Below are 14,000 nucleotides of genomic sequence, written 5' to 3'. Positions count from 1 at the left end.
TAAAACCTACTGGTCATCAATGCCAGTTCATCACACTTATTCATAGAGAGAAATAATTAAATGAGAACAAAAAACTGAAATAAAAAAGATCTTTCAAGTATAAGTTAATAACTACCCTATTCCTAACATTTAACCTATTCCTGACAACTGATGAGTTAATAGTTGAACGTGGATATATATATATATCCATATGTATATATATATAAATGAAAAGAAGATGGTTGGGGGTGCAGTCTGTAAAGAATACAAATAAATAAGAATTTGTTTATTAGTGCCAACGTTTCATTCTAGAATTTTAATTATATATTTTATTAATTACATATATTTTTCCATAACTTTAATTTTGAATAATTATTATTAAATTAAAGTATTCATATTTCTTTATTCTTTTTGGATTACATAAATTTATATTTTATTTCCCACTCTTTTCATCACTTAAATTTTAAAGAATTTTCATTTTGTACATGTATTTACTAACTAGATTTTCTAGATCTAGATTTCTAAAATCTATAATTCTAGATTTTAGTATTTTATTATTTGTTCTTTCAATTATTTTTATAATTGACAGCCATTGTTTAATTGTATTAGGTAATTTATTACTTTATTTAAGTTGACGAGTGTATATAAAATTTTTATTTAAAAAAAGTTTATCACAGTTACTGAATAGCCTACCAATACTAGTCAGTAACTGTGATAAGCTTCTTTTTTTTTAACATTTTGTCAAATAAAAATTTTATGCAAACTTGTCAAAACTATATAAATATATACTGGTTCCAACCAGCAGAGTTGGTCAACTATGAAACTAATTGTTAAAATTGTCATGGATACGGTATTTATTTATCAATGATTCATTCATGAATAAGGGTTTGTATCCATGGCAACTTTAGCTATTAGTTTCAACTATAGCTAATTTTTGCCCAACCCTGCCAACCAGTAGGTATTTATTTATGAATTTTTATTCTCAGGGGTTATTTTGCTGTTTCACTTCAACAGTGTAACATCTCAAAAATTGTTTATTTTAAGATATGCATGTAATCTTGGCACTCAGGGCAAGACCTATACAGTAAATCACAGAGTCATAGTAGAAATATATGTCATATAATCTTTTTTATTTCATTGGCATGACAGACCGTGGAGGTCCAAAGCCTCGCGCGATGTACTTAAGAATTACATCACACGTTTCCTGACGTGATTTTCATAGGGTGGGTCCGTCACTCCCACGCCTATTTTTGTGAGTGCCTCCCATTGGCTAACGGGCCTCACAAATGCCCGGGGGGAGATTGTGAGTGAGTAGTGCGTAATTTTCATGCTGGAAAAAATCCTGGGTAGGGCCGGGCTCGAACTCGCAATCTATGGGTTGGTAGACAGGCGCGTTACCATGCTGCTACCGTGTCATATAATCTAAATATTTTGTGAATTACAAAAATATTTTGAGATATTACAGTTTGGAACTGAATAGACCTTACCCTTATTGCTAAGGTTACATGCATAAATCAAAATAACCATTTTTTGTTTGAGATGTTACACTGTAGCTCTCCCAATGAAACCCTTTTTTCGTAAATCCCCATTAACACTTACACCACTCACCTTGGTTATATTTGAAATGAAAAAAAAAATAAAATAAAATAAAAAGATCTTTAATTCCTTTTAAACAAAATAAGGGAAATGTATCTCACAGTGATATATATTTTCTATTTTTAATTAATTATGAGGGATAGTTGACCGTGGATGAAGTACTAGGATAATATGGTTGGGGGTGTGGTCAAATGAAACACAAATAAGTTCGTGTAGCTTATTTAAGTGTGCCAATGTTTTGGCTAGAGTTTCTAGCCTTCATCAGGGCTAAGAACAGAACAAGATAACAACCAATAAGTATTGAAAATAAAAAATAAAATATAAAAAGTATGACATAAAGTGAATAATTTTACAGAATGGAATTAATAAAATGAAGTGATGAGAGAGTTGGAAAATAAAATGTATACATAGATAATTGAAAAATTAGGTAAAATAACATAATTAAGGAAATAAAACGAAAATGAAGTTATATAATGCAAAGAAGTATAAATATATTAGTAAGGTGTAGATAGTTGAGCGTAGATTAATGATTGGAGAAGTTTGTCGGGGGGTTGGAGTCAGCAAAGAACAACATAAATAAACAAAACCATATTTATTTATTTTATCCCGACGTTTCGACTGAATTTCAGGTCTTCATCAGGGCTATAGAACAAAAGAGATAACAACAACATTTAGAGGAACACACAATTGAAAAGGGATAGTATACAAACAAATTTAGAATTATACAAAATATTGAATTAAATCATAAATGATAAAAATTGATAACTGATAATTGAAGAATAAACAAAACCATATTTATTTATTTTATGCCGACGTTTCGACCTGAAATACACCTAATAAATATATTAGTTATTAATTTAAAAATTGAAATATGGACAGAAAAAGAAAGAAAATATAAAAATATGTAAACATAATAATTGATAAAAAGGCAAAATATAAGAAAAGTTTAACAAAAGAGATGAATAGAAGAAAAAAAATTATTAAAAAAATTTTCTATTCTAAAAAAATTATTTTCTATTCTTTGTGCATTTCTATGCAGTTGTTAAACTGAGGCAACGAATTTGGGAGTGAAAATTTCCACCTTTCTCCATCTGTCTTCCCCTCTCCTCTCATTAATTCAAACAAGAAATTTAAGTAATTCTCAAAATAATACCTCCCGAAAAATATAAACATTACTGAATGTCTGAAATGTAATCTTTATCCTGAAACCAAATATCTTAAGAACAAAAACAATAAGTAATGCTTTATTTTATTATTTATTGTTGTGTAAATTGTATTAATTTTTTTATTTGAAGTTGTTGGCTAAAAGAATGCTGCTATTATCTATCCAACTTTCTTCCGATCTAACTTGGCCCGATCCACACTTACCTGTCTGTTTTCCCTCGATTCTTTTTAAGTGAGGGGTTTATTCTTCATTGCCATTCAGTCATTCTTGTCTAGAATTAGTGGTGGACTGAGACAAGATATTGGTGAAAGTTGGATTGTTGTGCTTCACTACTCAGTGGAATTTTTTTTAAGAGGATGGGCTATAGATTGATTTATAGATTTAGTTCAGTGGTTAGTGGGTGGTCTAGAGAATCCAGCCTTTTAAGCCACCCAAATTTCCTTTTAACACTGTTCTTTGAGTTGGGAGTGAGGGTAGTCCACACATTGCTCGATTTCTTGCTTACTTGTTCAGACCTACCAGGTTGTGACCCATTGATTTAGTTGGGTGAATATTTTTGAGTTTAAAAAAAAAAAAAAAGGGTTTCTAATTCTAATATCTTTCAAATAATCAAAAATTAAATGTAACAGTGGTGAACTTATAAATCAAATTGAAAAAAAAATCTATTTATTTTTAGCAAGAAGGAGATGGTACGGGTCATATTCAAGAAAACAACAATTAAAAAATAACATAAACATTTTGATCTATTTTAGGTTTTCTCCAAGGCTAAAAGAAAGGGATACAGAGAAAATCAGACACATTTCATTAAATGAAATTATTCTTTTTTAAAAAACTATATTTCGGGAACTATTGAACATATCTCTATTAGGGCTCAAATTTTGGAAAATTTACTTTACTTTAAATGATGTTGGTAATTTTAAACATATGGATCTCTAGTCTTAAAGATCTGGAATGAAAAATTATTTTTTTTACATTTTGAAACAGTCTCCATTTTTTATTCCCCCCAACTATAGTAGGTTTTGGTAATTATACATAGTTTTCATTAAAGTATTAAAAAAATTGGGGTGAAATAACTGACTTTTTTTCTACCGGGCTCTTATACTAAGAAGACCATATCTCAGCGATACATACAAGTCGCAATCTGCTATGTATTGAAGTGTTGTTTCTGGGGCCTACTCATATCCCTTTCTTTTAGCTCTGATAAAGATTTACAGCATCGGCTCTTTATAAATAGTTGTCACTATTGTTTAATTATTGCTTTCTTGACTGCCATTCTTCTTGTTTCAACATATGGTCAAACACCAACATTTAATTAATGGAATATGGTCCGGGTGCGGCCAAAAAAATTCAAATAGTAAATGATTATACTATTTTTATTGAGCCAACGTTTCGCCCCACGTTGCAGGGCTTCGTCAGGGCTAAAAAAGATACAAACACTTGACATAATTGCAAAAAAAATTAGAAAATAACAGAGGTATACAATGAAAAGTAAAATATAATAAGAAAAATTAAAGGTTGTAAACAGTAAATGAAAAGGGTAATAGTAACAGATAGATAAGAGATAAAATAAGAGAAGAATTATTAAAGAAAGTACAAATTAAGAGATGAAAAAGGAAAAGAATAAAATCAAATAATGAGACAGAATTCATACCTGTTTTGACAGGAGTCAAAGTCAGAGTGAGTCGTTTGTATTGGGAGGAGTGGGGATGGCAGTTTAGTATGCCACAATAACGAAAATAATTTTAAAGTAAACATTGTAAAAAAAAATATTTAAATTAGAAATTTGGCAAACAATAAATGGTAATATGCATAATAGAGGGGGAGAAGAGATATTTACAAAATTATTTTTAAAAAAAATAATAGGAGAAATAAAGTATAAAATATTGGGATACAATATGTGTAAGTGATTAAGAAAGACAATATACCAAATGAGTGGGATACAGAATACTCTATAGAATTATCTATCGGTTACTATTACCCTTTTCATTTACTGTTTACAACCTTTAATTTTTCTTATTATATTTTACTTTTCATTGTATACCTCTGTTATTTTCCAATTTTTTTTGTAACTATGTCAAGTGTTTGTATCTTTTTTAGCCCTGACGAAGCCCTGCAACGTGTGGCGAAACGTTGGCTCAATAAAAATAGAAAAAAACTATTTGAATTTTTTTTGACTGTACCCGGACCATATTCCATTCATCTATACACACGGTCAATCAATAATCTTCCAGTACCAACATTTAATATTTACTTTTAGGACGTTATGGCCGGAATCATACTCGCACTTGTTCTCTTGGTTCCTCTTGTGCCTTTAGTCGACCAAATGGACATGTTCCTCTTAACGAGCAGGTGGTCGCCAGTCATTCTTCTTACATTAAGCATATGTGTAATCATGTTCCATCCTAAAGACAAGATTTGGACACCGACTAGGTATGAATATTAAAATTGTTTTTTTTTTTCGCTAGAGAATTATTTGAGAATTTATGATTTCTATTTGCAGAGGTGATACAGCGATGATCGTGAGTGTCTGTGTTGGAATCCACATCGGAGCTTGGACCAATTTCCAGCTTGGCCAGATGTCGGTATCGCCATCGTCGCCTCCGTACACGGTTATATGGCCTACATATGAAACATTGGGTGAGCCTTAAAATTATTATTTAGTAAAATTAATCACAAATTCATAGTGTAATTATCAAATAGAAATTAAGTAAAATATACTCAAAAAAGAATCGTTAGTGATAATTCATTAATAATTCTGAGGAGAAAGTAGTCGGGGGTACGGTTAGTAATATAAACAAAAGTTATTTATTTGTGCTGCCATTTTGACCTGAATTTCAGGCCTTCATGAGGGCTGAAAAAAACAAAAACAAAATAAAATAAACAAACTTGGAAATATACATAAGAATAAATTAATTAGTAGTTGATTGATTATAATAGAAGATAAAATATTATATCTTCTATTATTATCAATCAACTACTTTCTACTTATTTTTTTTTTTTTTTTTTTGCGGGTTTTTTTTTTTTTATTTTTTTTTTTTCAAAGATCACTGATTGACCGTGTATAATAATAAAAGGAGGGTGCGAAGTTAACTTCGATAATACTTCAATTTATATTCATATCAACTACTGTCGCCAACAATAAAAAACATTTCATCTTCGGAATCCATTCATTTGAATTTATCAGAGAATTCATAAAGTCGATAAAGACTGCATCTCCCTGACATACGGACACATCTCAAACCTTATAAAATCCCCATAATTCTTCTTTTCTCTGCATTATGTATTTCAGAAGCTCGGTTTCTTGCCTTGTCTTTTATCTGGTTTATTTTTTAAATTCTCACCTCCATACTTACTTTTATTAGTTTATATTTTATATTTACCGTACATTCTTTTTCTTTTATTTTTATGTGTCTTATTTTTAATTTATATTCATATTTTACTTCCTACTTGAGCATACTTACGTTTATTACTTTATTATTAATGACTCTATTATATAATTTACATACCTCTGTACCCCTATTTATTTTGTATATTGTCTTTTTTTCATCATAATATATTTATTGTATTCATTCTTTTAACTTTATTTCTTTTGTGTATTCTATCTGAATATAATTTTTTTTTTAAGTAATGCTAAGACGGAGGGCAGGAGTGGTGGGTTAGCCTCTTTTTCAATATCACTCGATTTAACTAATATTCTTAAGTAAGAATATTAGTCGTCTCCTCTTCTCATTGCAAATAAATGTTTTAAAGATGATATTAGGGTTCAGTAGGCCGGGAAGAATTCCCTTTTATTTTTTTGGTGTTATAATCTCCTCTTGAAAGATTGTGACATGTACATTGACAAATATACTCGCTATAAGTGTTTGTTTGAAAGGTAATATAAGTAATGTTATTCTAGGGTTGTTATAACTGCCAAAAGGCAATCCAAGGTATCATTAACACCCAGATATACATATAGCATACCTCCTATATGTATGTACCAGATATTTAATAACATCATTATAGGAGGGTATGAAAAAAAAAAAAAACGTTGTTATAATGAAATGAAATAAAGTTCATTGCAAATGTCAATAACATTTTTTGTTGACTGGCGTAAATATAAGTCAACAAAAAAAAGTATTGTTAACATTTTACTAGAAACAAGGCTATTTCTAAGATTTTTGTATAAACCCACCTTTAGGTTAACAATTTATTTGAAAATAGCTGTTTTTATTGAATTTGTTTTCCTCTTAGAGCTGTATTTACTACATATTAACGTAGCATAGAATATTTCTAGGTTTTCTCTTGCTATAGTTTCTTTATTGTAATGTGTTTCTGATTTTTCCAGGTCTGGTATTCCTGCGATGCGCTCTGGGTTTCTCTTGTATTGTGGCTACTCGAGCTATGTGTAAATCGGCAGGTTATGCCACACTTAGCGCTCTCGGTGTTTCAACAGAGCCAACAGAGACTCCATCCTCTCTTAAAAATACGATAGATCTTATATTTAAGTATATCACGTATTCCTTGATTGGGTTCAATACACTTCACCTCTTACCTAGTACATTCAAGATGCTATCAATCGATCGGCCGACGTTTTATACTGAAATTTAATAACAATTTCTATTGTTAAAAGTTTTTGAACTACAAAGTTAAGTTTCTGCAGTGAAAAACGTTACGGGGTGGTAGTGGGACATAGCCGTCCTTTTATAGTTTCTACCAATGCAGTGGTAAAATGTTAGCTATTTCATTTTAATATTTTTTTTAAAAATATTTGTTTGTATTATCAATATAATCCAAAAGAAATAAAAATTTTTTTGCAACTAAGCAACTAATCATGATGTTATTCAAGAATAATGAAATAGCTATGTTAAATAGTAACACGAACAAATAGAAACACATATATTTTTTATTTTTATAAAATAAATTTAATTTATAATGGTTTATTAATCATCTCTCAATTCCAATGATATTGTTTTTATTTCTTCAAAAATAATCTAGCAATTATTTCTTATTTTTTTAAGTTGAAGTGATTAAATTATTTATTTATATAATGTGCAGTAATTAATTTGATTTTATTATGTATAATAATCAATCTTTTGTTCCAAATACTTAAATATTTAATTTTTGTTTATTAAGATGATGATTTTATATATAGGCCATATACTTTAAATCAAAAATATAAAATTTTACTGATTAGAAATAATAATAATAATAATGAAGGCCTAATGAACCCGAAGGTTCGATGCCGATATCACCAATCGCTTTCTACATACATTCCAGTGATGTCCATCCAAACCCAATTCTACTAAATCAGTTTTAACGCAATCCTTCCATCTACGTTCCGGTCTACACCTTGGACGTTTACCCATTGGTTCAGTCTTTATTAACAAGGGATCCGCTTGTTACTAAGCCTTACAACCTTACCTGCCCATTTACACGCCGTAATGCTGTAGCCTGAATTATGTTTACCAGGTGCCATTCCCTTAATTCATTACTGATTATTACAAATTTATATTCTTATTTGAGATTAATTTATTTTTTAATTTAAAGTATTTCTGATTTTTATTACTTTAAATTGTTCAGATCATTTTTGTTATGAGTAAAATTATAATAAGTATCTAAATTTCTCTTAGTTCTGTTTGTTTTAAATTGTTAAAAATTAATTTATATTCTTACTGTATAAAAAACAATTAATAATCTGTATTAGTCAATAATAATAGTCAATTCAAATTTATCTATCCTATTAAAAGTTGTGTTTGATAGGCCATTTGTGAGTCGTTCAGATTATAATTGACTTTAAATGTTCATATCATTCAAAAATATTACTGAAGGAAGATGTTCTTGGTGATGGTCAAAAAGGGAGCTCAAAATAGTACTAAAAACTCAAAAATATTGTGAAATTTATTGAAAAATAAACAATATACTTTTAAAGAAAATAGAAATAAGACTAGCAAAATAAAGTGTAATAATAAATACAGTAATAAGAAAATAAAAATAAAATGTATAGGTAGAGTGATACTGAAAAAATAATAGAAACAAATAAAAATAAAATTGAATACAGTAGAAACTAAAAGAAAGAAAAAAACAATGAAGAAGGAAATAAAGTAGTTAATCTTATTTAATGATTGGCGTTTTGATAAATAAATCACATGGAAAACAAATTTATTGTTTATTTAAATATTTAATGTTTTATATACAAGTTTTGTACTATTTTGAGTTTCTTTTTCCACCACCACCTGGACTAGTAACCAATAATCTTCCAAAAAATATTTTTGTAAATTTTATAATAATAATTTATAACATAATTAAAGTAGATTTAAACACTTTTTTATAACTTTGATCTGTAGCATAAATGATTTAAATAAAGAATCCTTTACATTTTATTTTGAAATTGGAGTAATATAAAAGATATAAATTTCTCTATGTAAATAATATATTATTAGAGTAATTATATTCTAGATTTAAAAATGGCCTTTATCGTAATCATTTTATCCCCTTTACCCCTTGCGTAGTGTGGGGTTATGTTTTGGAGAGTCTGGACCATCTCCCTTCTCTTACTCCAGTCCATATCCCGCCTCCTTAACACTCTCCTCCCAGGAAACGCACCGTCACACGGTAGGTAACAAGGTCTTCCTCTTGGCCTTCTTCCCTTCACACGAGTCTCATATGTCTTCCAGACAGTTCTTTCATGGTCCATCCTAAGGAGGTTCAGCTTGTGTTTCTCTAGGATGCTCTCAGCCAGTTTGACTCCGAGGCTAGTCCGTATGGTGCTGTATTGTACTCTATCTCGTTGTGTCCTTCCTTCCACCTTATGAAGGTAATGCATCTTTATGTATGTAATGTATCCAGCTCTTGTGTTGGAAGAGTAGTTAAGAATAGGGAGAAACCTTGATTTATAAATCATAATTTTAGTTGTTTTTTTTTAAAATGGCCTTTATATGGTTGAAATATCTCAATAAAAATTGAATTAAAAACAGTAAGTGTTTGGGATAAAAGTTTCATACCTCTTTTTTCTGTAGTTTTTTTAATTTATTTTATTTTTGGCTGTGGTTCTTTTTTTTTTCTTTAAAAAAAAAGAAATTGGCTATGTCTTTATTTTTATTTATAATTATTATGTTTTAATAATATGAAATAGGTGTAAATAATAGTTAAAAATTCAGGAAAATGCATAATTGTTTCAGAAATACGTATATTAATGAAGACCAAAGGAAAAAAAATAATGTTTTATTTTTAAATGAGTTACACTTATATTTAAGTAATTTATGCTGTATTTATTGATGTCTGTAGCTTTATTTGTTTATTGAATGATAAACTTACCCTGTTGAATTTTTTTTTTCTTTGATCAGTTATCAAATCTATCATAGGCTCTGATCAAAGCAATACTTATGTTCAGAGCCATTATTTGTTAGTATGAATGGTAGAAGAAAAGTGAATATAAAATTACTTGATATTTATTATTGACTAGTTATTTATTACTAGTGCTGGTTGTCCTTTTTGCTAAATTAGTTTAGAAGTATAAAAAAGGAAAAAATATCCTTAGAAACAATTAACATTTATACGTACATTGTTGAGATACTATTATTAAAGTAAGCAAGGATAATTAAGAATTCTAAATGTAAATAATTTCGCTCTTTCATACCTAGATGTATTAGACAATTTTTTATAATCTTGATTGTCAATGTTTTAAAATAATTATTTATCATGTTCTTCTCTTCCATTTCCTAATATTTCTCTTTTTATATAAACATTTGATTAAGTACTCATTCTGAATGAAATAATGAAGGAGGGCAATTATATAAATGTACGCAAATTTTTTTATAAAGATAAATGGTAAACAAAGTTAAGTACAAACTGGTTATTAGCGCTGTGCCTAAATTTGTATATATTTACTTTTTTTTTGCTCAAAATAAAATATTCCTTGTTACATTTATCCCTTTTAACTTCCTCATTTATACATAATAAGATTTTATTAATAAAATAAATGTAAAGTTTTATAACTCATAACATTCTCTGAGTGTTAATGTAATATTTCCGAATACTCGTATCATTCCATGTGCCTTTTGTTTGTAAAGACTATCTAAGAACTAACAATCCTGTAATAAGACAAAATGAACGAATGTAATGTAAAAACTAATAGGCACAATAATTTTCCATTATATGCAGTATGTACTTACAGTATTTCGTAATCTTGCTTTTCAAGTATATTAGTACGTATTAAAAAAATATTTTCATGTGCAGTAAAGTTTGTCGGTCTAAGTTGTTTTTCAGTTCAAGTGCATAAAGGGGCTTTTTATCAATTTTTTTTTATTTTTAGAACTACCATCTGTGGTAATATTTGAAGTAAATACTTAATTATTTCCTTAAAATGTGTATATATATATGAGAAGATGGTTGGGGATCAGTGAAGAACTTCTTTATTAGTGCTAATGTTTCGGCCAAGAACAAAAAACAAGATAACAACTTATGGATGAAAGAATGTACAAAATGATTAGAGAATAACTATCATTATAGATACATAAATAGCGTCGAAAGACATGTATAGTCTAAGTATTATATGAAGATAAAGGCTGTATGACAAAAGCAATATTAAAATTAAGTAAGAGGAAAGAACAAACCATAAAATATAAATTTATATAATCTCAAACTTACTATTTTATAATTTTCTATTTTCTTAGGAAGAGGAAGAACATGAAAATAATATACATATGAAAATCTAGTAAATAAATATATGTACAAAATAAAATTTATTTAAAATTAAAGTTATGATTTTCTCACTTTTTTCACTACTTTAATTTTAAATAATTTTCATTCTGTACATGTATTTACTAAATAAATTTTCAAATATATTTTATTTTTTGTTCTTTCCCCTTACTTAATTTTATTATTATTTTCCTCGTACAGCCTTTATCTTCTTATAATACTTAGACTATACGTTGTCTTTCAACATTATTTTATATCTATAATGTTAGTTATTTTCTAATCATTCTGTATATATATTCATTGGTTCTTATCTTGTTTTTTGTTATTAGCCCTGATGATAGCTCAAAATTCTGGACGAAATGGCATTAATAAAGACGTTTTTACATATTTGTGTTCTTATCAGATTGCACCCTCTCCTCCTCCCTCCCCCCACCATCTCATTTACCTTATATATACTAGCTCTCCCAACAAATTCGAATTTGAATTAAATCCCCATTTATGTACTTACTCCAGACACCTTAATTGCATTTAAACGAAAAAAAAATCTGATTAATTCTTTTTAAACAAAATAAGAGAAATGTATCTCTCAGTGATGTATATTTTATTGCCTTTCTACAATTCTGTAATATTACATTCGATAATTTTAATAAAAATTAGTTTTATCAATTTGCCAAATTTGAAAGCTTTAATTTGTTGTTAGTGTGTATTAGATAATTGAGTATGTTTTAAGAATGTATGGTGGCGAAGTTGCTAAGTTACCCGTCTTTATATTGTAACCTTCACTAAATTCTTCTGTGTGTGTTAATAATGTTCGAATTTTATATATTAATTTTTGTCATTATCATATGTTAAATATATTTTCATAGTTCAATTGACTGAGTATTATTATTTTACAAGACATCATAGTGGTGATACTGATTTGAGCTGAAGCAGCTATAAAATTACTTTTGAATATAATAATATAACAAATGGGTGCGATCAAAGAAAAATTCAAATAGTCGTACAAAAATTTATTATGAGCCAACATAATTATGAGAGATAGTTGACCGTGGATGATGAACGAGGAGAAGATGGTTGGGGGTGCGGTCAATGATAAACACAAATAAGTTGGATTAACCTATTTTTAATGTGCCAACGTTTCGGCTAGTTTCCAGCCTTCTTCAGGGCTGTTCGCTGGAAAATCAAATGCCTAATATTATGAGCCAACATTTCACCCCACCTTTCAGGGCTAAAAAAGATACAAACACTTGTAAAAATATACAAACACACAAATGATATAAACGTAAATGAAAAATTAAAAAGATGTGCAATAAAACGTAAAAATTAAATAACAATAATAAAAGATTTATTGCAATAATTTAAAATAAAATAAATAGAATTTTAAATGATCACATCTAAGGCATAGTTTTGACGATGACAAGGTCAAATAAAAAGATTATGTATTAATTAAATATGAGAAATTTTTATTTTATTATATATAATATTTTAGACTCTTAAATCTCATGGCGGGTTTCTAGGCAATCAGAAACAGACACTTTTAATAATTTTCTTTTGATGATTTTCTCAACAAACTAACACTGACTATTGACAATCTTTTAGTAAACAACCACTAACGAAACAAAGCATTGGTCCTCTTACAGTTTTTTACTCACTTCTCATCCACCAAAGTTTGTTGTTTGGCGATCCAAACAAAGAGTTCTTTATTCTTCTTGGGTGACTCTTTATCATGTCATCTTTTTTCAAGATGTCTGTCTCCCTTGAGCGAGACAAAAGATGATGAGGACCTCTTCATCCAGGAAACATCATTCCCCGCCCGCGCCTAAGCAACAAATGCCTTCCAAAAACCAAGTTTTCTTCCTTCCCCTTCTCTAGGGGTTAGTTCTCAATATCGATTATTGCACTACGGTTTTGAGTTTTTTCTTATGATTTAAAAGAATAATCTTCTTTAATACTTATTCTTAACTTCTATTTTTTCTTAAATGTACTGTAATTTCAATTATGAGGGGAAGTTAAAATAAAGTTTTTAAAATATTTGAATCTGTTCAAACATGGCCACGGATTCAACGAACTTTTTGCAGGACTCGTGCCGCCATCTTGCCTTTGCACAATATCTTTTGTGACTGCATATTTTACTGATGAAAATTGGTTAGCTTGCTTTTACGTTTAATACTACGAATAAACATATTGAAAAGACAAATCACATAAAACTTACTAAAAATCATTTATATATAAAAAATAACTATTTACTCATAAAAGAGGTTATTACAATATAGACAATTAATGGAAACGGAAATGACAACAGATAAAAATAAATATAAAATATAGTACACACTAAAAGATGGATAAAGGGGAATAAGATTAAAATTAAGAATAAATGGAAGATAATGAACAAGATAAGAAACATACCTTTCAGACTGCAGGTTAGTGCGAAAGTAAAGGGTTGACAGAAGTTTAAGAGAAGTAGTTTTTTAATTTTTGCCCAATTCTGGATGTACGAGTTATTCTCTCACTCTTTATTGAACATTTTGGAAAAAATGAGGGAGAGAAATTTTCAAGGTTTTTGTAATTTTTTTTAAATTAC

At 28.6% G+C, this 14,000-nt stretch overlaps 1 protein-coding gene across 1 annotated transcript in view; it reads left to right on the top strand.

Moving 5' to 3' along the window:
- LOC106682462 (sphingosine-1-phosphate phosphatase 2) overlaps window positions 1-12,294 on the top strand; it is a gene marked incomplete in the record, with an annotated part of 21,020 nt that extends 8,726 nt beyond the window's left edge. Inside the window, 3 exon segments of the mRNA XM_067050014.1 lie at window positions 4,998-5,170; window positions 5,241-5,377; window positions 7,068-12,294. Coding sequence (XP_066906115.1) covers window positions 4,998-5,170; window positions 5,241-5,377; window positions 7,068-7,330 — 573 coding nt within the window.
- Between the last annotated feature and the right edge of the window lie 1,706 nt (window positions 12,295-14,000).

The sequence above is a fragment of the Halyomorpha halys genome, unplaced genomic scaffold (assembly GCF_000696795.3).
Source record: "Halyomorpha halys isolate HHAL.00 unplaced genomic scaffold, Hhal_1.1 Scaffold416.1, whole genome shotgun sequence".
Lineage (NCBI taxonomy): Eukaryota > Metazoa > Arthropoda > Insecta > Hemiptera > Pentatomidae > Halyomorpha > Halyomorpha halys.
The sequence above is the reverse complement of the archived record's forward strand: the minus strand, read 5'-3'. Positions and strand labels throughout refer to the sequence as shown.